The sequence below is a fragment of the Rhamphochromis longiceps genome, linkage group LG13 (assembly GCF_057381845.1).
Source record: "Rhamphochromis longiceps isolate RC_006_pf linkage group LG13, R_longiceps_female_GT1.1, whole genome shotgun sequence".
NCBI lineage: Eukaryota > Metazoa > Chordata > Actinopteri > Cichliformes > Cichlidae > Rhamphochromis > Rhamphochromis longiceps.
This window is the reverse complement of record NC_140569.1, coordinates 22,341,162-22,359,976: the sequence shown is the minus strand read 5'-3', so window position 1 is coordinate 22,359,976 and position 18,815 is coordinate 22,341,162. Positions and strand designations below refer to the sequence as shown.

General features: G+C 41.0%; 3 protein-coding genes across 5 annotated transcripts; 1 reads left to right on the top strand and 2 right to left on the bottom strand.

Annotated features, from left to right (window-relative positions):
- Positions 1-1,010: 1,010 nt before the first annotated feature.
- oit3 (oncoprotein induced transcript 3) lies at positions 1,011-8,039 on the top strand. The gene is made up of 9 exons (XM_085428458.1): positions 1,011-1,138; positions 2,517-2,891; positions 2,980-3,090; positions 4,103-4,225; positions 4,338-4,460; positions 5,556-5,716; positions 5,874-6,286; positions 7,015-7,114; positions 7,285-8,039. Exons 1-9 carry the CDS (start codon positions 1,081-1,083, stop codon positions 7,435-7,437), a joined length of 1,617 nt encoding a protein of 538 aa, XP_085284584.1. The 5' UTR covers positions 1,011-1,080; the 3' UTR covers positions 7,438-8,039.
- Positions 8,040-8,090: 51 nt separating this feature from the next.
- Positions 8,091-12,227, bottom strand: pla2g12b (phospholipase A2, group XIIB). 2 transcript variants are annotated; one of them, XM_085428466.1, is made up of 4 exons: positions 11,492-12,155; positions 9,613-9,701; positions 9,327-9,492; positions 8,091-9,217 (listed from the first exon to the last, which is right to left on the bottom strand). In XM_085428466.1, the coding sequence occupies exons 1-4, from the start codon at positions 12,096-12,098 to the stop codon at positions 9,099-9,101; spliced, it is 981 nt and encodes a 326-aa protein (XP_085284592.1). In that variant the 5' UTR covers positions 12,099-12,155; the 3' UTR covers positions 8,091-9,098. The 2 variants fall into 2 exon arrangements, with proteins under 2 accessions (XP_085284592.1, XP_085284591.1); XM_085428465.1 differs by having other exon boundaries at positions 8,092-9,217; positions 9,625-9,701; positions 11,492-12,227.
- A 193-nt stretch (positions 12,228-12,420) lies between these two features.
- Positions 12,421-18,726, bottom strand: LOC146655822 (uncharacterized protein C6orf118-like). Of its 2 annotated transcripts, XM_085428461.1 has the most exons (10): positions 18,654-18,726; positions 17,704-18,320; positions 17,384-17,506; positions 16,885-16,944; positions 15,916-16,022; positions 15,769-15,830; positions 14,199-14,383; positions 14,028-14,081; positions 13,844-13,905; positions 12,421-13,757 (listed from the first exon to the last, which is right to left on the bottom strand). In XM_085428461.1, exons 2-10 carry the CDS (start codon positions 18,316-18,318, stop codon positions 13,715-13,717), a joined length of 1,311 nt encoding a protein of 436 aa, XP_085284587.1. In that variant the 5' UTR covers positions 18,319-18,320; positions 18,654-18,726; the 3' UTR covers positions 12,421-13,714. The 2 variants fall into 2 exon arrangements, with proteins under 2 accessions (XP_085284587.1, XP_085284585.1); XM_085428459.1 differs by having other exon boundaries at positions 17,704-18,707.
- Positions 18,727-18,815: the final 89 nt, after the last annotated feature.

The window sequence follows — 18,815 nt, the reverse complement described above, 5'->3', positions numbered from 1 at the left end:
AAATTCAAACTCAACATAGAAAGCCCAGCCTGGAGTTGAGCCCCGGACCTTCTTGCTGTGAAATGACCGTGCTAACCACCATCATGTCACCCTCTTTAACGCCATAATATTAAAAATCAAGCCTAAAAGAAAGCATTGATCCTTAAGGCAAAAGCAATCCTTTTAAGCAAAGTCATGAAGAAGTCAAACTATAGTAACTTATTCAGATTATGACTCAGTTGTCCACATATAAGCCTAAAAATCTGGCCTTTAAATAGGAAAAATTAAGAGCATTACATAAAGGAGCAAATAAGGTTTTATAATACATATAAACATATAATTTATGAAACTCCTGCACTGTTCTAAAATACAATGCTGATTCAGTCTATTTGTTCCCCAGAGACTTGCAGCCAGGAGGACTAACGACATCTTACTTACAGAGCTAAGTGTTCTGACTCATTTCTTCTAACTACCTCATGGATTAATGTCTCCACTGACTTAATTACATAATGAGACACAAAAACTGCAAGCCTCAGGTTGGCTTCTGCAGGTTTTAAATGAAAAGGGCAAAGCTGTAGATACCTCCGCTGGCGGCCTGAAAAACCTACGAGCACACGTCGACTCTGCTGGATCAGTTTGTCCTCATCAAAGGTCTTGCTGCGCTAAAATTTGAGTGTGCAAACCTCGCCGTCACCATCTTGAAGTGAAAGATGCTTCAGCGGGACGCTAAGCAGTTTAATCAGATTGGTTAAACCGAGATTAGATCATCACTCGTTTTTTCAACGAGCTTTAAATCAGGAAGAAAGGAAGGACAGACGTGTCTCAAGCTCCAGTCAGAAAACATGTGTTGGATATTTTAAAGGCATGTGCAGTGTAAAAATAGTTTTCTGATGGAAACAATGGGAGGATGGTCCTGTTACTGGATTTGGGGAGCAGAAGGTCAGGGATTCAAGGTGAGAGAGGGACATGACAATTTGACAAAGATAAGAGGTGACTATTAAAAACAGACTTCCTCAAAAAGATGAATCAGAAGTGCCGCACATACACAAACACACTCAGGCTTGAGCTTGGATCTTCTAACCAACAGCGAGAAAGCAGATCATGATTTTTTTGGTAATTACCGGTCTGGCGCTGGAGATTCTTGCAGTTGCAGGTGTAGGTAAGTGGATTATGCAATTTTTTATACTTACGTCCAAAATAAGCAGGTATGTCTACTATAAAAACGTTTTTACTGTGATTAAAAGCAACGTGAAATTTAATGGTCAAGCTGCCAAAAGCATTACTGTAGTTTTTACATAAATCTAAAGAAAAGCTCAGATAAGTGCAGTTTTTGGGTACTATGTGGATTTATACACATTTAATGCTCTGGTGAGTTTTTAAGCAGATTAGCAGTGTTACTGGAAAACCAGGCACAGAGCAATAAACAATGTCGGGCTTTGGCCACACAAGAAGTTGTTAGAGTGATCAGGTCATTCTTGTTTTGTCCACATTAATAAAATATCACTAGCTGTAACCTTTAACAAAAAAAAAAGTGATATGAAAGAGAGTAAGTTTGTGCACTGTTGCTCTTCATCTTCATTTGTACAGACAAGATCAGGTCAGACATGGCTCCATATTCTCCCCAAAGCCTTATTAAGTTATTCATGCCCTATCTGGAAGATTTAATGCTCCCATTAGCATACATCCGCATGAGTCAGCTATGTCCTTTGCCCCTTCTGTGCTGTTGGAGCCGGGCACATTTGGTCAGTCGTACGTCTCTCAGAAATGGCCATTAATGCTGTCAGAAGACTCAGACTGCGGATTGATCTGTCTGCTTTTACTTGAGCAGCGTGGTGACAAGATGTACTGTCCATTAGTTGGCGGAGGCCTATATAGTCACAAAATTAGACAAATAGCACAGTCTGCACTGTACTGTATGTGTTTGCCTTCACGTCTCTGGTGAGCTTCGTTCTGTCAGGTGTCACACACAAAGCACTTCCATGATCTGTCTGCTTATTCAGCCCTGCGAATACTGTCTGTTAAACCCTTCTTTTCCTCTCATTGCCCACTCCCTCATGCTATCACCTTTTGTTTTATGTCTGCCCCTTAATTACACTGTTAAAAAGGGCATGAAGAAGGGAAATACTATTGATCGTTTTCCTGCACTTTGTTTATTCTCCCTGTTCAGTCGCTCTCTCTTGATTCTGCTGGCAGTAGTGAAAAGAGTCACCACTGACAGAACTCATTGGCTAAAGAGGCCTTTGAGGACAGCTTGTTGGCTTTTAGTCCAATTAAGCTGTTTCCATCTATCTGGCCAATCCAAAGCTTTCATGGTAACAAATGGTCAAGTGGGCAAAGTACCTAATGGTGTTAACTTGAATTCAAATATACAATAGAGCACGCACCAAAGCCTCTTTCTGAGCCTTTATATGCCAAACTTCTTTCTCAATGATTCATCATTTACAGTTTAAATGATTTATATTAAACACATTTATCTTACTTTTTAAGGATCTAATCATGTGGTGCTTATTTTCTCCCTTCCCACCACCCCGCCTCAGTCTTGGACCCCTGCTCTGCGTACATCAGCTTGAACGAACCGTGGAGGAACACAGACTACCACGTCAACCAGTCATCCGGCGTGCCCCTGTGTGACAGCCACGTCTCCGGTGAATGGTATCGCTTCACAGGCATGGCCGGGGATGCCATGCCCACCTTCTGCATCTCCGAGAATCACTGTGGCACACACGCCCCCATTTGGCTCAATGGCAGCCACCCAAAGCTCCATGAGGGCATCATCACCCTGCCTGTCTGCGCCAGCTTCAGCAACAACTGCTGCCAGTGGAACGCCAGCGTGGATGTGAAGGCCTGTCCTGGAGGATACTTTGTGTACCGCCTGCCAAGGCCGTCAGTCTGCTTCCATGTGTACTGTGGCCGTGAGTGAGCACGTCGGATGTGACATCTGTTGGTTCGTGAGATGCTTTTTTCAGTAGCCTGACTTTGTTGTTTTTGTGTGTTGCAAAGATTTCTACGATATTTGCGATGAGGCCGACTGCACGGGTCCCACGTGTCCGCAGTCTGACTGCCGCTGCGCCCCTGGAAATGTCCTGGGACCAGACGGACAAACATGCCTGGGTGAGACATGCAGAGAGGGAGGAAGTGGAGGAGACAGATAAGTTGTGCAACAGACAGAGATAAGCGAGGGAACACGGAAGACAGATAGGCTGGAAACGTTTCGTGGAAAACAACAAGAAAAATCAATCCAGCTGGATTTGCAGTCGGTTCACGCAACTGTTTTATTTTCTAATTAAGCTGTTCCTATGTTATTCCTCATTTACCCAACGTAATATCCAGTGGCAAGTAGGGTGACGATTGCTGCTCTATGTATTTATATCACCTATAGCACGATCATTTGTACAAGACATTCATTCACAAAGAGATTGGTATACCAAGGTATAAAGTATACAAATATGAATATATTAATATTTAAGTCTTGTCTTGTGTGTTGGTTCACTCATATCCCCAAATCGTTCAACTGGTAATCTTTCTCTTAACTATTTTCACTGTTCATTACTTATTTTTAATGAGCCTATCACAACGTCTTTAGAATATTAATATTAAAATAAAGCTTATTTTATTTTAAGGAGCAGAGCCTGATTTAAAAAAGCAACAGAAGCAATCAAACATTTTAAAATACTGATTTATGGTATACGCTCAAGGTGAGCATCTGCAGGTGTACGTGTGTGTGTTTGTGTGTGGCATACCGGGGCTTAATGATGGTTGACAGGCATGCTAGGGCAGCCTGGCCAGTTTGAAATTTACCATAATCTCATTATTCATCCATCTACCAAATCTGCCAGTCCTCACCTCAGTAATTACGTTCTCATTTCTTCATTTTGGCTCACTCTTTCTTCGCTCTTTTGCACTCTCACTTTTGTTTCACCGCACACTTTTATTTCATCCATCATTATTTCTTTACTGGGCCTCTCAGGATTATAAATGCAGGTTTAAAGTCCTTTAAAGTTGATGTATCATTCCTAAGTGGATGGCCTCAAGGTGATACACTCCACTCTACCCATCTGCTGCTCAGTTATTTAAAACGAAACTCATCTGATATTAATATCTGAACCTGTGTGTGTGTGCTCAGATGTGAACGAATGCGATCAGGGCAACGGTGGCTGTGCAGAGGTATGCGTGAACACCAAAGGCTCTTGGCGCTGTGAGTGCGGACGAGGCCGTGTGCTGGATGAGGATGGACGCACCTGTAGAGGTACAAGCACAGGCGTGCACTTATGTGTATTTGTTGTACAGAGATGAGTAAACTGGACACACACACACACACACACACACCTCCAAATACTCTCCTGTTCTCTGTGTTGAAGAGATAGCAGGCTGTCATGTTAACAATGGAGGCTGCAGTCATGGCTGCTCCGCTCTGCTGGACTCCTATCAGTGCCACTGTCCCAGAGGGCTGGAGCTGGGAGAGGACAAGCGCACGTGTCAAGGTGCGTGTGTGAGTGAGAAAAAAAAGGTAGATATCAGTGATAGGTAATCAATCGGGCAAAAAAAGAAGCAGCCGTGAAGATAAATGTTTGGATTTATCTCATCTGATTTTTCAGCAGAGATATGAGGTGAGTGCATTTCTTCAGGTTTATTATTACTGTTGTCAGGGACGACCTATAATCATATTTGAAGAGAATAACATGATTGGCCTTTTCTAGAGAGCCTTTTTTGAGAATCAAGAAAAATTGTCTGTTGTCTGTTTGTTTTTTTTGTTTTTTTGTCATTTATGAAAGAAGACTCCAAAGAAAAAAACATTTTTATTATGGTTTATTGAGCAGATTAAGTTTTTGATTAACAGTTCACTAGATAATAAATCAAGAAAAAAATGTTCTTTTAAGTCAGAATGCAAAAACATTCACCTGTAAACATTATTTTATTCTTGATTTATTTCTCAGTGATCAAGCACTAATGTTGTCAAAAGAGTACAAACAAAATCAAGGCTTTTGGATTTAAATCCCTTGAACAACAGTTTGCCAAAACATAAAAGGAATGATGCTGATATTCACAGTGGGGGAGCTGGAGCCAGCAATACTTTGTTTATGGAAATAAGATGTAATTACCAAAACTGACAATTTGTTTCTTTTCCTTGCGCAACACATAAAAAACAACAGCACGGCATCACATGTTCAGAAATTTCCAGCAAGAAAGTGATAAATCAGTAGAAACTACTTAGAAAAGTTAAGCGGCCACTAGTGGTAGAATGAAGCAGTGTCTTGGGGCGGCTGTGGCTCAGGAGATAGAGCTGGTCGTCTACGTATTGGAAGGTCAGTAGTTCGATGGCTCATCCTGGCTCCTGTAGTTGCTCCTTGTTTTTCTGCTGATAGAACTCGGCAGCTTGCTTTTACTGGTTTCTGTATCATTACTTCTCACCACAGGGCATCATACTGTGTGATGTGGCATATGTTGTTGTATAATGATCACTCAACTGTGAGATCATTTTAAGCAGCTTTTTGTTGTTTTATCCATGTAATAGTTGGCGATTTCTTTTTTATAGTGTTATAAAGAATCTGTGATATCTTTGACTCCCCCCTCTGCAGTTCCTGTCCAGTGTGATTCCAGCTCTATTACAGTATCAGTTCCTAAGGACCTTGTAGGCGGCCTGGAGCTCTTTCTCTCCAACTCATCTTGTCGGGGTGTCTCCAATGGCACACACATCAACCTCAACTTCAGCCTCAAGACATGTGGCACAGTAGTTGAGGTCAGAGGAACTGGGGTGGAATTTTTGATAGAATGTGCCCTGGGTTAAATATGTAAGCCGAAGGCTTTGAAAAATGAGCAGTGCACTTTAATATGGGTTGCTCAAGCTTGTTACTAACTGAAAAACCCATTAATGTAATATACATGTTCGCTCTCAGGTGACAGCTAATAAGATTGTAGGGACCAACCTGGTGACAGGTCTCCCAAGGAGCAGCCCAGGAAGCAGCGGGGACTTAATAGTCCGCACCGGCAAGTTGGTGCTCCCAGTTACCTGTGAGTTCCCCAGGGAATATCAGGTTTCAGACGGATACCAGGCAAGCCAGCGCAACTCAGCCCTAGAGCTGGAGGGCCACAGTGAGGGGGTCTTCACTTTCTCCTTAGAGCTTTTTAAGGATGCCCAGTTTTCAGAGGCCTACCGCACCCCACCCCAGCTCCGCCTGCATGACTCCCTCTTCTTTGGGGTTGAGCCTAAGGAGAGAGTGGATGGTCTCTCTTCCCTGGTGGAGAGCTGCTTTGCTACACCGGGGCCCAAAGCTGACCAGGCCCTCAAGTACTACCTCATCAGAGATGGGTGAGTGTAGGTTTCATGTTATTTCATTTCATATATAATGTATATATTTATGTGCCTTATTTGTTTCTTCAATTAATCACTGTCTGTTTTGCAGCCCTCTACTGGCCAAAGATATAATGCAATAATCTACTTTAAATTAAAAATTGTCTTTACATTTGCAGGTGACAGATAGACAGATAGATGTCTGAAGAAATAATCAAAACAATCAGTCTGGTGTAAATAGCCACGCAAACAGATTTTACTTTATTTATTTATCAGAAAAGACGTTTCTGCCTTGCTAACAATAGAAGTGCATTGAGTTCCAGTTATTGTAGTAAATTTCATCAGTATGAGATCCCACTGCTGTGTCTTATAAAGGTCTTCTTGGCATCAGGTGCTCAACAGTTATCCAACCGGAAATCACTCTTTCAGCTGAAAAATGTCACTCTGTCTTGTACTCTGACTAGTTCAGAAAAAATACAACACATAGTTTTGGGTAGAAAAATGGAAACAAAATTTTTAAAATGTATGAAACACGCTTTTTTCCAGTGAATGCAGTTTTCCTCTGCAGACACAATAGGTCATCACTAAATCTATATTCATGCTTGCCAACAAATGCGGCAGGCTGTCAGGACCTTGAAGCATCTAATCTCTTAATGAAGTGCCTTGTTAGAAACATTTATGGATCTCTTTTTATTGCATTAAGATGCATGTGTGACTCTAGTTTCTCTCTTTGGCTTCCTACGCAGATGTATTGCTGATGAAACAATGACACAGTACTCGTCAAAGGACCAGCTCTCTAAGCACTACCAGGTCCCCGTCTTCAAGTTCATTGGCAAGGACAACCGAGTGAGTAAAAGGAGCATGCTGGGAGCCAGCTGGCGAATGTGTGTGGACTTATGCCTGCATAGCTCTATACTGCAAAGACTGTATTAATAGACCATGTGAATTAGAAGAATCCTTTACACTGTGAAGGCAGTCTCAAAATATCAAAACAAGCTTGATTCCTCTGTTTACAGCAAGTGTTCCTGCACTGCCAGGTGCTAGTGTGCCGGGCAGGAGACTCCCGCTGTGCTCAGCGCTGTCGGGGACGCGTCCGACGGGAGGTTCAGACGGATGAACCTCAGGAGCAGCACGCATTGAGCGCAGGCCCCATCATTATCCTGCCTTAATCATGGCAATTATACAATGCTATCAACACAAACATCAACAAAAAAGCCATGAAATTAAACAATCAGCACAGTTGCATTTAAACTGAAGTGAACACTTTATGGTTTTTCTCACTTTCTGTCATTCGTACACTATTTGAGTGGTGCTTTTCCAGATTAAACATGCGTAGAGTTTGAGATAATAAAGTCAGCGTGTCAGTGTTTGTGCACGTAATCCTTATGAGCCAAAAGCTCAGATCTTAGACTGTGCTGAACATTCAGTTTCAGACTTGTTTTGTACTCTTGTAATTTGTAAGATGTCAAAGAAAGGGATACCCAGCTCTGGCTATAAGAAAACCTCACCCACCTTCTACACCCACCTTTTTTTTTTTTTTTGAGAAGAAGCCAAGCAGAAAAAAGATGGTTTAAAGAAAGAGGAGTTAAAACAGCTTGAACTGACAATTGGCACCAAGGCCAGTTGTAAGATGAATAAGGATAATTTTGAGCAGCTTTAGTAGAGTCCAAAAATAAAAATATAGAGATGGACATAAGCATGATGGAACCCCTTTAAAAAGGAATCGTCCAGTTCAGTTGATCTGGTAATCCAGAGAGTAAATAAATGTAGACATAGACACAAAGAAGCCAAGCGCACTGTATATATGTGTATACAGTATATCCTCCTTCTGCTGTTATTTATATTGTTGGAGATAACTTTTATTCTCATTAACACATCATAACAAGTTTGCGTCTGTTGGACTTGCAGCACATTATGCTGACCTTAAAGTGAATGACATTTCGATTAAAAAGCGAGAAAGGCGCCACACATCACTCATAACAGCTACAACATGAGAGATGATTTTCTGGGTCACACTTTCAGGCATTTCCCAGGCTTGATTACAGCTTAGAGACTTAGTGGATTTATGGAAGTGGTTTATTTCTCACCCCATCTCCAACTTAAAAAACCCCCCACCCCATCTAAAACATCTATAAGATGCGTTCTGACTCATTTGCTTGGTGTAATCGATGAGGAGCACGCCACACATCACAGTGTGCTGGGAAAGAAATATCAGAACCCTGCGTCTGGAAATTATGCATAAGCTTCATCACTCCGACAATTAATCTGGAGTTAATCGTGTCAGTTTAGCTGCAATTAGTCTTTAATGTATTCATAAACATAACAAATAACTGGCAAATAACTTACATCAAGCATTAACATAGTAGGCATTAGATTTACATGACACTGACTTAAGGTTTGAGCAGCTTGACAAATTTAAGATAGCAGCACACAAGGAGCCTTGAGCACCACAGTAATTATCTGGTGTCTTTCTGTCTAGAGGAAATTAATCCGGTGACAGTATCCTTTCTATCTTCCCGTCACACACTTTGTTTGGAGTCATCAAGTAATTTATGGTAATGGAGTCATAGAGTCAATTGGCCTAAAATGAGGAGCATGGCGAGTGAATATGCACGAACAATTGTGAATAAATCCAAAGAAATTGTTCACTTAAATTCCTCTTTTATGTCTTTTTCAATCTCTGGCCTCTGAATCTTGAGAGGGCTCTTGTGAGGCATCTCGTCTATGAAGGAAAAAAAAAAGAAGCCTATAAATGCACGCTATGCGTGTGAAAATATGACTCTGTTAGTTGTCTTCAAAAGCACACAGATGATGTCCATAGTGTTCTGTGTCACAGTTCATCCCTCTCCTCTCCCTCGCAGACACACGCTGCCCTCTGGCTGTTCATGTAAGGTCTGCAACCAAGAGTCCAAACTGTGTTGTAGAGAGCGTCTGCCATCGATTCACAGGCTAGGAGAAAAAAATATGAGAGAGGAGGGACGCTGATTAATTTATTTTTTCTTCTTTGACAACTTGTGGCTATGCACAGGCAGGAAGAGGGGAAAGTTAAATATCTCACCTTGCACTTTCGAAACAAACCCCAGACTCTTCTTAAGGTCAGAGCAGATGCCATGCAGGCACGAGCGAAACCTGGAGTCACAGTCGTACTTGCTCGTACCGCAGTTTTCGTAGCACATGTCAAGCTGGTTGCAGCACTTTGTCATAGCAGGGATCCCCAGGTCAAGCTGTCAGAGATAGATTGTGTCAGCACAGTCTGCTCAAACCGAACATGTGGCTTTTACAGCCATTAAGGTTGTTAATGATATTGCTTTGAAAGCTGTTGGTGCTATGAACAGGCAACCTACAGCAGCATTCACCTGGAATCCCACCAGAGAGGTGCTGCAGCCGTTGGGCTCTGAGAGCTGGAAGCCAGGACGAGGTTGAGGAAGTTCTCCTGAGAAAACATGGAAGCTTCATTTAGGTCTTGAACTTGACTGCGTTAGCAAACAAATTTCATGAGTTGCTCCTGTTCATCCTCAGGTGTGTATCATTTCACAGATAAGATATACCTTCTGTTTGAGAACATGTATATGGATGATTGAGACGAGGGAAAGCTAAACTCCCACTGATAAACAGATGCATTCAGGTTTCGGTATAAGAAGCCTGAGGCCCAGGCATGTTATCTTGGATCAATAAAGAAGTACTTTAGCCCTGATCGTCGGTCCTGAGGCTCAGAGAGAGAAACTCTTGTCTAAATTAGAGGCATTTTCACTATGTCCTTCGCTACAAGTGAAAAACCTGGGTGTTATTTTTGACTCTGAGCTTGGTTTTATCCCACATATTAAACATGTGACCAAAATTGGATTTTATCATCTAAAAAATATAGCCAGAGTCCGCCCTATTCTCTCTCAGGCCAACACAGAGATGCTGATGCATGCTTTTATTACCAGTCGTATTGATTACTGTAATGCCCTGCTCTCTGGTCTTCCTAAGAAGAATATTTCAACTTTACAACTTTTACAAAACTCTGCAGCTCGTGTGCTGACGAAGACCAGAGGGCGGGCCCACATTACACCGGTTTTAGAATCGCTGCATTGGCTCCCCGTGTGTTTCAGGATCGATTTTAAAGTTCTTTTATTGGTTTTTAAATGTCTTAATGGTCTTGGGCCTTCTTATCTCTCAGATCTGCTTTTACCATATGAACCCTCGCGGACCCTGAGGTCCTCTGGTACTGGCCTGTTGATTGTCCCTAAAGTCAGGACACATACTCACGGAGAGGCAGCGTTTCAGTGGTATGGTCCTCGTCTGTGGAACAGCCTGCCGGAGGAGCTCAGGGCCGCAGAGAACGTACATGTTTTTAAGAACAGGCTCAAGACCCACCTTTTTAATTTAGCTTTTACTTAACGTTTATTTATTTTATGCTTATTTATTCTATCCTGTTATTTTATTATTAATTCAGGCTTTACCTAATATTTATTGATTTTATTCTTATCCATTTTTTAATCTTCTTACTCTATTTATATTTATATTTATATTGTAACCCGTTCTTATTTATTTTATCATTTTACCCTGTATATAGCCTATTGTGGCATATCTCCAGTGTTTCCTCGGAGGGGGCTCTCTGCACCGGGGCTGTGATTGACCGTGGCTGCTGGGTCTCTGGGGGTCCTCTCAGCCTGGCTGGGGGGCTCCTTTGCCTCCCTCCTGCTGTGTGCCTGGAGGCTGCGGTCTGTGACTGGCTCTTGGTGCAGACGGCTCCCTGTTATAGTGTTTCCTCACTTGGCTCATGTGAACCCAGCCCAATTTTTACTCTACATTAAGTGTGCGTGTGGGTGGGCGGGGGGGGGGGAAGATATGTATGTATTCACATCATTTATGTTAATGAGAGTGCGGGGAGTGAGTTGGAGGGTGGAGTGGGCTGCTTTTAACTATGTAAAGCACTTTGTGCTACATTTTTTGTATGAAAAGTGCTTTATAAATAAAGATTGATTGATTGATTGATTGATTGATTGATTGATTGATTGATTGATAGCAGTGGAATCGGATCTAAAAGTTGAACTAACCAAAAAATATCTAGTTAAGGAAGCATATTGGAAGTGGAAAACACAGTAATCATTTGAAAATCTGCTGAGGGTCAGAAACATTTTTTGGGGGGAAGCTAAAAACAACAATGTGTAAAAACTCTTCTCAAAATCCCTTAAAGACCGGTGAACTTGAACAGAGAATTTTAAGATGGATTCTTACCATATCTTCTGCAGCGGTACTCACAAACACCATTGTGTCCACCGACCAGTTCCACCAGGGAGTCGAAGTATCCGTGCGCAGTCTGGAAATTATTTCTAATAGAGTTGAGGCCCCAGCTGCTGTCTTCTTGTTCCTGTGCTGTTTTCTGGGACTTGTTTGTCTGAACTGGTCTGATCTCATTCGCCTCTTCCCCAGAAGAAGGTTGTTCCAGGCTCTTAGCTTCTTTAGTAAAAGCTTTCAGAGCAGGGCTGTCTCCAGGAGGCCCATCACTGCCTGGCACTGATTCTTTGACTGTAGCACCTTCTGCTACCACCTGGACATCTTCTTCATGTTTGTCACCTGATTGGCTACCCTTCACACCTATTTCACGCAGCGGTTTGTCACCAAAAACGCTGTTACCTGCGTTTGCCTCAGCTGAAGATGAATCACCTACTTCAACAGCAGTGACACCTTCTTTGGCTACGTCAACAGAGGCATCTTCGGCAGCGACAACTGACTCAGCAGCAGGGCCTCCGTCCTCCTTTGCGTCAGTCTGGTAGTAGCCTAAAGTGGCACACGTCCCTGTGGACAGGCAGAGGAGGAGCAGGACAACAGTCCGAAGCAGCATGGTGTCGAAGTGGCAACAATCCAAGCAGAAGTGAGCCGTCAGTAACAGGATGGGAAGAGCTTAGACTGTGAGGGACAAAAACACACTTTGCCCCGACTGACTCTGTCATCCAGAGCGAAGACTTTGACCTCTGATTAGATTCCGGCAGACAGCAAAGCATTCCCTCATGTCAGGGGCAAAGGTCACCCTCTATCAATCCAAAGAAAAGCTTCAATGATTACACTAATTCTCTGTGATTATTTATCAAATGAGTACTGTCATCAAGGCTTTCTGCACACAGTTATAATTGGATTTCTTTTTCTTTTTTGCTAAGTCATGTGGAATTGAACCTAGAGGAAAATCTCTTTAGGATTCCCGTTAACGCAACATATTTAATACCCCGTTAAAGGAAATACAGCATTAAATAGAAATCCTATCCATGCTGACATTTCTCAAGACATTACAAACCCCTAGACTATCTTCACTGTTTTTGATAAAGGTTACACACAGACACTTCAGCCCTGAATAAGAACAGAGGCAAACTACTGTTAATGTGACATAAGAGAGTGGAAGCATAACAGCATGAACGTTTATGTTATGTTATGATTTCAAGAGTAAAAAAGTTCCGCGGCTCAGCTGGAACATCACTATGTGAAGAATACTAAGCAAATCTTTTCAGTTACACAGTAAAAGCAATATGGGAATTTTGCTTTAGTGCAGGCGTCTTAATTTCCTGCTGACACAATTTTCTCAAAAGTCTCTGCTGCCCTCTAGTGTTTGAAGAGTAGGTTGCTCCCAGTTATTCCATTACTTTATGTTTATATTTTAGATGGATGCTACACTGCTAGTTTATTTATGCAACGCATGACTAACTCTTATACACTCACATAGCATTATATATACAGTATACGTGTTATGTTATTGTATCTTATTTAACACTTAAGCTTTAAAAATTACTGCTAGACTAAAGCATCAGTAAATATAACAAAACAATACTCATAAGGAGGATTTTAAATATCACTGTGTTAATATTTTTGTGCTTTTTCTTAGAATGCAGGATTGGAGTGAAGCATTTTAAAATGATGTCATTGTTTGCTTTCCGATACTAGTAGTTTGTTTACCCACAGTAGCATTTGCAGCACGCTACAGCTGGGAACAAATATTTTCTAACTAATAACGCTGCACTGTTTTGTTGTCGACAGTTCCCAGATGTGATCTGATTAACATCTCTGATTATGAGTCAGCTATATCGACAGCATGGTGCATGATGAGGGTGAGTGTAGTTGAACTAAGTCTGTTAAAGAACAAAAAAAAAATCTGCATTTTGCTTGAGTCAGAGCTCAGGCCTTAACAGAATACAGGTAGAATGAAATGACCACAAGGTGAAGGTTACTGCCAAAAACGAGGTTCAACTATTAACCAAATCTGAGAGTTCACTTAATTTTGTCACACAGCACAGTGAATGTATTATAGGTCTATTCAATAACACAATAACACACGAAAGATTTGTTTCTAAGTTATTAACTTTAGCGCGCTATGATTTTCCATACTTGAAACTGGGGCGACCAGATGATTTTTTAACAAGTTCATGCACACAAACACTTCTGCCACCGCCTTATGGCGACTGGTGACGCCATTCACTCTGCTTGTAGATCTTGGTGTATTTCATCCCACAAAATCCTGTGGTAAAACACAGCATAGCAAGAAGAAGTAAGTAAAAATGGTCACAAACTAATCAAGTGCCACATATTCACTGTTCCACATACCGTCTTATGGCCTTGCTTGCTTTCTCCTTGTTCAGCACTGCGCTGATGTTGTTTTCAAGATCCTTAAAAGACAGCACATCTGACTCTCACATAGTAAACATACATTTGAAATATCTAATACCTGCAATTAAAAACAAACAAACAGACAAACAAAAAACATGCTAAAAAAGACCCCCTCTCATACCTTGCTAATGACCCTTAGATGCTCATTTGAGGCTATCAGCTTCAATATTTCAGTCTGGAAACAAACAGGCAAAAAGCACATTTCTTGCTAAACTCTTAACTTTGCTCAGTGTGATTTACAAGTTGAGCTATGCCTTTATAAGCCAGTGTGAAATGAGGCCAAATGTAGCACCTGTTGGTCTCTGATATGTCCTTTAGTAGCTGTGGTTGTAACAGTGGACACCAACTTCTCTTCTAGCTCTTCCTCCAGCTGTTTGATTTCCTTCCAAACATTCATTACTTGAAGCCTCTTGAACTGGATGCTGTCAGAATAGCCAGAGACACTCACAGTATCCTGCAGCCCTGACCGACATGTATCTGTTCAAACACAGATGAGGTGAACATGAATGCAATGCATAGAGAACTGATAAGAATTGATGCGTACTCATCATGGGCATGAATGCCATGGTAACTTTGGGCTTAATTTCTTTGAATTGTTGTTTACAGATGGGAGATGCTTTACAATTCCACCAGGGTGGCGTGATTGTAAAGCATACATCTTTAATGACTTAAAAAAACAAGAATTTGGTGCAGAAGTTTGGATTTTCTCTAATCTACACAGGGTCAAAAGCACACATACAGACTCAAAAATATACAAACATTCACTTAAATCTTTTAATATGTGGTGCTAAAAGTTCTACAATGTCTTTTAACTTGACATGGTCCATTAACTTCTTGCTAGTGATGATTGACTACAACTGGTAATTTCTCTTTGCCAGCATAGAAAAAATCCTTTGACAGTAGTCAATGGATTGACCAACACTGAGAAGAATGAGAAAAAGCACAAGTAATGCAGATGTGGCACCATGTTGTCAAGGTCTGGAAGAAGAGCCAAACTGTCACCCTCAGATGGGAAGAAATTAGGATGTTCAGAGACAACCAAACAACTGCCAAGACTAAAGCTTGTCATACGCTGGGAAATGCTGGAATAGCGTCATTACTATGGACTAAGAGGGTGCTCAACAAGAAAGAAGCCTTTGCACCAAAATGAAGTTCTTCAGGCTTGACTAAAATGTGCAGCGGTCTACATGAACAAGTCAAAAATCTTCTGGAGAAAATTTTTATGGTCAGAGAAGGCAAAGATTGAGCTATTTGGCCATGGTGACAAGAGGTATGTTCGGAGGAGTAAAGGAGGCTTTCAAAGCTAAAAACACGTATCAGCTGCCAAGCATGGTGGCGGTAGGATCTGGCTCTGGGGCTGATTTACTGCCAGGGGTACTGACACATTAAACAAAGTGGAAGGAATCCAAATTCTTCAACTTCACCTCAAATCAACAGCTAGATGACTGAAACTTGGAGACAACTGGGTGTTCCAACAGGACAATGATCTCAAAGACACATAAAAACTGGTTTTGGAGTGGATAAAGCAGGTTAACATTAAAACATTCTGGAACGGCATTCCCAAAACGCTGACCTCAACCTAATTAAAATTATGGTCTAAAAGCTTCATTCATTAAAAGGTCTGAATTACTATGACATTCATAACGATAGTGATCCTAACTGCATATGAAGACATCCCTGCTGGGATTAGAAAGTGACCACTGACACTACAACGTTGTTTGTTATGACTGTTGGCACCAAAAAGTGATTATTTGTTCACTCTTAAAGACCGCAGATATATCTAAAACTTAGCATGCTGTATAGAAAATTAACTGTTTACTAACAATAAGGTACAAAAAATATGTTAAGGTCTTAAGACTTACTTTTCTTGTAACTGTCCTTCGGGTGCATGGCAGCTGAAATGTTCTGTAACTCATTTTGGACCCTGAGGTTTGAAAGGACAAACACACTTCAACTAAAGAGAATGTACATAAGTACAAGCCTGCTGTTGATACTTTGTTTTGTGGTACCGTTTCTTCTCCTCTAGAGCTCTTCTAGCCTCATGCTCCAGCCTGCAAACCTCCTTTTCAGCATCGTCCAACTTGGTTTCGCTTACTTTGAGTGAAGTATTCGGTGACTGAAGCAAGAACAAAACATTAGGACCTAAATTATTTTCCAAAAAAGCAAAAGATGCTTGAGATTAATGCTGCTAGTAGCTAGTAGCTGCTGTTATTGTGTATATATTTATTTATATTTAGATTTCTTCATACATTCTTATATAGTTCTATATTATGTATTTTGTTGTACAGTTATTTTATTTTCAACTTTAATTTATATATTTTATCTTATTCCTTCCCAGTTAAATTTACCCTTCATTCTAATTTGTGTTGTACAGTTATTTCATTTTTAACCTTAATTTATATTTTATTCCTTCTTAGTTAAATTTACCCTTTTTAATTTTTCATATTTATTTCCTATCTTATTCATAGTCTTTTCCTTTTTTGTTTTCTTTAGGTCACGAGCAGTTGTCCAAGCATTTCACTACATATCGTACTGTGTATGACTGTGTACGTGACAAATAAAATTTGAATTTGAATTTGAATTTGGCTACTGCTGAAGAACTAAAGGTTTTATCCTTCTCTGTGGGAAGTTTAAATATTTACTGTTTAAACCTTGTTTAGAAATACGTGTAGGCTTTTTTTTTTAAAGAAACATTAACTGTAGACAAGGGACTGAAAATACCCACAAAATCAAATAACGAACTCTGTGACAAGCGGCATCTTTGACTCTTTGTACTGTGAGGAAATCTACGAATATCAGCACTGTTGTTTTCCTTTTTTATGTAAAACAATTTCCATTCTTTAAAGGCAAAATGAGCATGAGAATATATTGTATAGGAACACTATGAATGAATGTCTTTGACACAAAAATGTCTGAATATCACAGTCATTTCTCAGGTTATATCTTCAGTATGTGTGTCTTTGGGCAGTGTTCCTTACCAGGCTGCGTGGTGAGGACTGCAAACTCATCAGGTGGTTGACGTATAAATCATATTCTGTCTGGAAGAGAAAAGAAAGCTTTATTACAGACTGAGAATTATGTTGATTTAAAAAAATGTCCTTGTAGAAAATCCTTCAGAAAAAGATTTTAGAAATTGTATGCACTGCAGCTTACTACCATGTTTAATAATAACAAAAAAAGGATTTCAGCTGCATGAAAAGTAAAATTGTGCACTTTGCAAACTGCAGCATGGGAAGTCTTTTTACTGACAGTCTAAGCAAAACTATCATGTGCAAAAGAAACTTGAGGCATTCGTTATGAATGAGCAGTAATGGAACCATCGCCCTCTGATGACCTCCTCTCTGATGCATCGCGACCAGGTTCCAGTGGCTGCTCTACTTGTACTTGCTACTCCAGGGACTCACTCTCTCTTGGCTCTAATACATCTGTCGGTACATGCTAAAAATGAGCTGGTGGGTACAGAGGAAATGGAAAAACCTTAATTTCCCTCAGGATGCGTCCAAACACTGGCGAGTCTTCACATACATCATCAAAGACGTCACTGAACACCGCAAGGCGGTCTCTGCTGGGCCAGCTCTGCGCAGACAACTTAATCAACCCCTGCGCACAAGACCACACACACAATATTAGCAGGTTAAAAGTGTGTTAGAGTGTATGCATGTTGAAGTCTGTGCATGTCTTTACCCTGTGTTCAGAGAGCCCTTTAGGTTTACTATATCATGCAAAATGCAAAAAAAGAAAGAAAAAAGCAATTACAGACAGTTTATTGATGTCATGGTTTGTGTCACAATCCTCACCTCTTGCAGTTTCCTTGCATGCATTTCAGCAACATTTTTTACAGCCCAGAGGTCCGGTTTGGCCATGACTTGCCAGCCAAAGCATTTTTTCTTCTCTTGCTGGTTTTGGTTGTTCAGGCTGTCCTGGTCAGAACGGCTCAATGTGAAATGATGATTTACCCCCAGATCAGATGGAGATTTAGTTTTTTTCTGAGAACAAGCTTTCTGCTGGACAGGCAAAGTCCTTGAGGGACGGTAAACTATATGAGATAGACTTATATGTTCTCTTCTTTCAGGATGTGATGTATGATCTTGTGTGTACCCCAAGACTCTAGGCTCTACTAAAGCTGTGCCAGAAGTGAGCTCAGGGGGGAACTCTTTCATTTCATTCTTTTTTGCCTTTGTCTGTATCTGCTGGAGAGATAGTGGGTTTCGACTTTCTTCTTGGCTCTGAGACATCCTCCAAAAAACCGACTTTGTCTCCTCTTGAGGCTGACTCTGGTTCAGGCTGCGAGGCCCCAGATGACCCGAGGAGTAGGCCAGGATATCAGCCTTCTGCCCGGCTTCAGCCGCCAGCAGCAGTCTGTGGATATCACTCCCATAGCGCCCAGGCTTTGGCTTCACACTGCTGGACATGGCTGTGAAGGCCAACTTATTGTTGTATAGTTGTTTTAAAGACATACGAGTAATAATATCTAATTATCTCAAGAGGTGTACAATTTCTTAAAATATTAAAAACATTCGTTATTCTTTCTGGTGAATAGAAATGCACCCTAAAAAGGAATTTTTCTCTCAAACGAAATCAAAATGACTTAAATTTTATGGTAAATCCAGACACTGCACAAATAATTCAAAGAGAGTTTACGCTTATAGCAAAACTACTAGTGCCTCACATTCACGTGATTAATTTATTTACTAAAGATCGTGCTGCAGGATAACAGAATGAAATAAACTCTCATTAATGACCTCACCTGTTAGCTAACTGTAATTTGGACAGGCTCAGGACAGAAAACAAACTTTCTTCATGGCCGCAGCAGTCTGTGCTTCACTCGGTTGCCAAGGTGATCGAAGTGCGTAATGTTTGTGCTGCGTTCAGTGTCCCGATAATAATCGTACCCGTGAGCTTTCAGGCG

Coding starts and splice junctions, on each gene's coding strand:
- oit3 (XM_085428458.1), top strand. CDS start 1,081: ATGATTTTTTTGGTAATTACCGGTCTGGCGCTGGAGATTCTTGCAGTT. Junction 1,139..2,516: donor TCTTGCAGTTGCAGGTGTAG/GTAAGTGGATTA, acceptor ACCCCGCCTCAG/TCTTGGACCCCTGCTCTGCG. Junction 4,461..5,555: donor GGACAAGCGCACGTGTCAAG/GTGCGTGTGTGA, acceptor CCCCCTCTGCAG/TTCCTGTCCAGTGTGATTCC.
- pla2g12b (XM_085428466.1), bottom strand. CDS start 12,098: ATGCTGCTTCGGACTGTTGTCCTGCTCCTCCTCTGCCTGTCCACAGGG. Junction 9,702..11,491: donor GTACCGCTGCAGAAGATATG/GTAAGAATCCAT, acceptor ATGTTTTCTCAG/GAGAACTTCCTCAACCTCGT. Junction 9,218..9,326: donor GTTTGTTTCGAAAGTGCAAG/GTGAGATATTTA, acceptor TTTTTCTCCTAG/CCTGTGAATCGATGGCAGAC.
- LOC146655822 (XM_085428459.1), bottom strand. CDS start 18,363: ATGTCTTTAAAACAACTATACAACAATAAGTTGGCCTTCACAGCCATG. Junction 14,384..15,768: donor GAAGGACAGTTACAAGAAAA/GTAAGTCTTAAG, acceptor GTGTTTGAACAG/ATACATGTCGGTCAGGGCTG. Junction 13,906..14,027: donor ATCTAAGGGTCATTAGCAAG/GTATGAGAGGGG, acceptor CTGTCTTTTAAG/GATCTTGAAAACAACATCAG.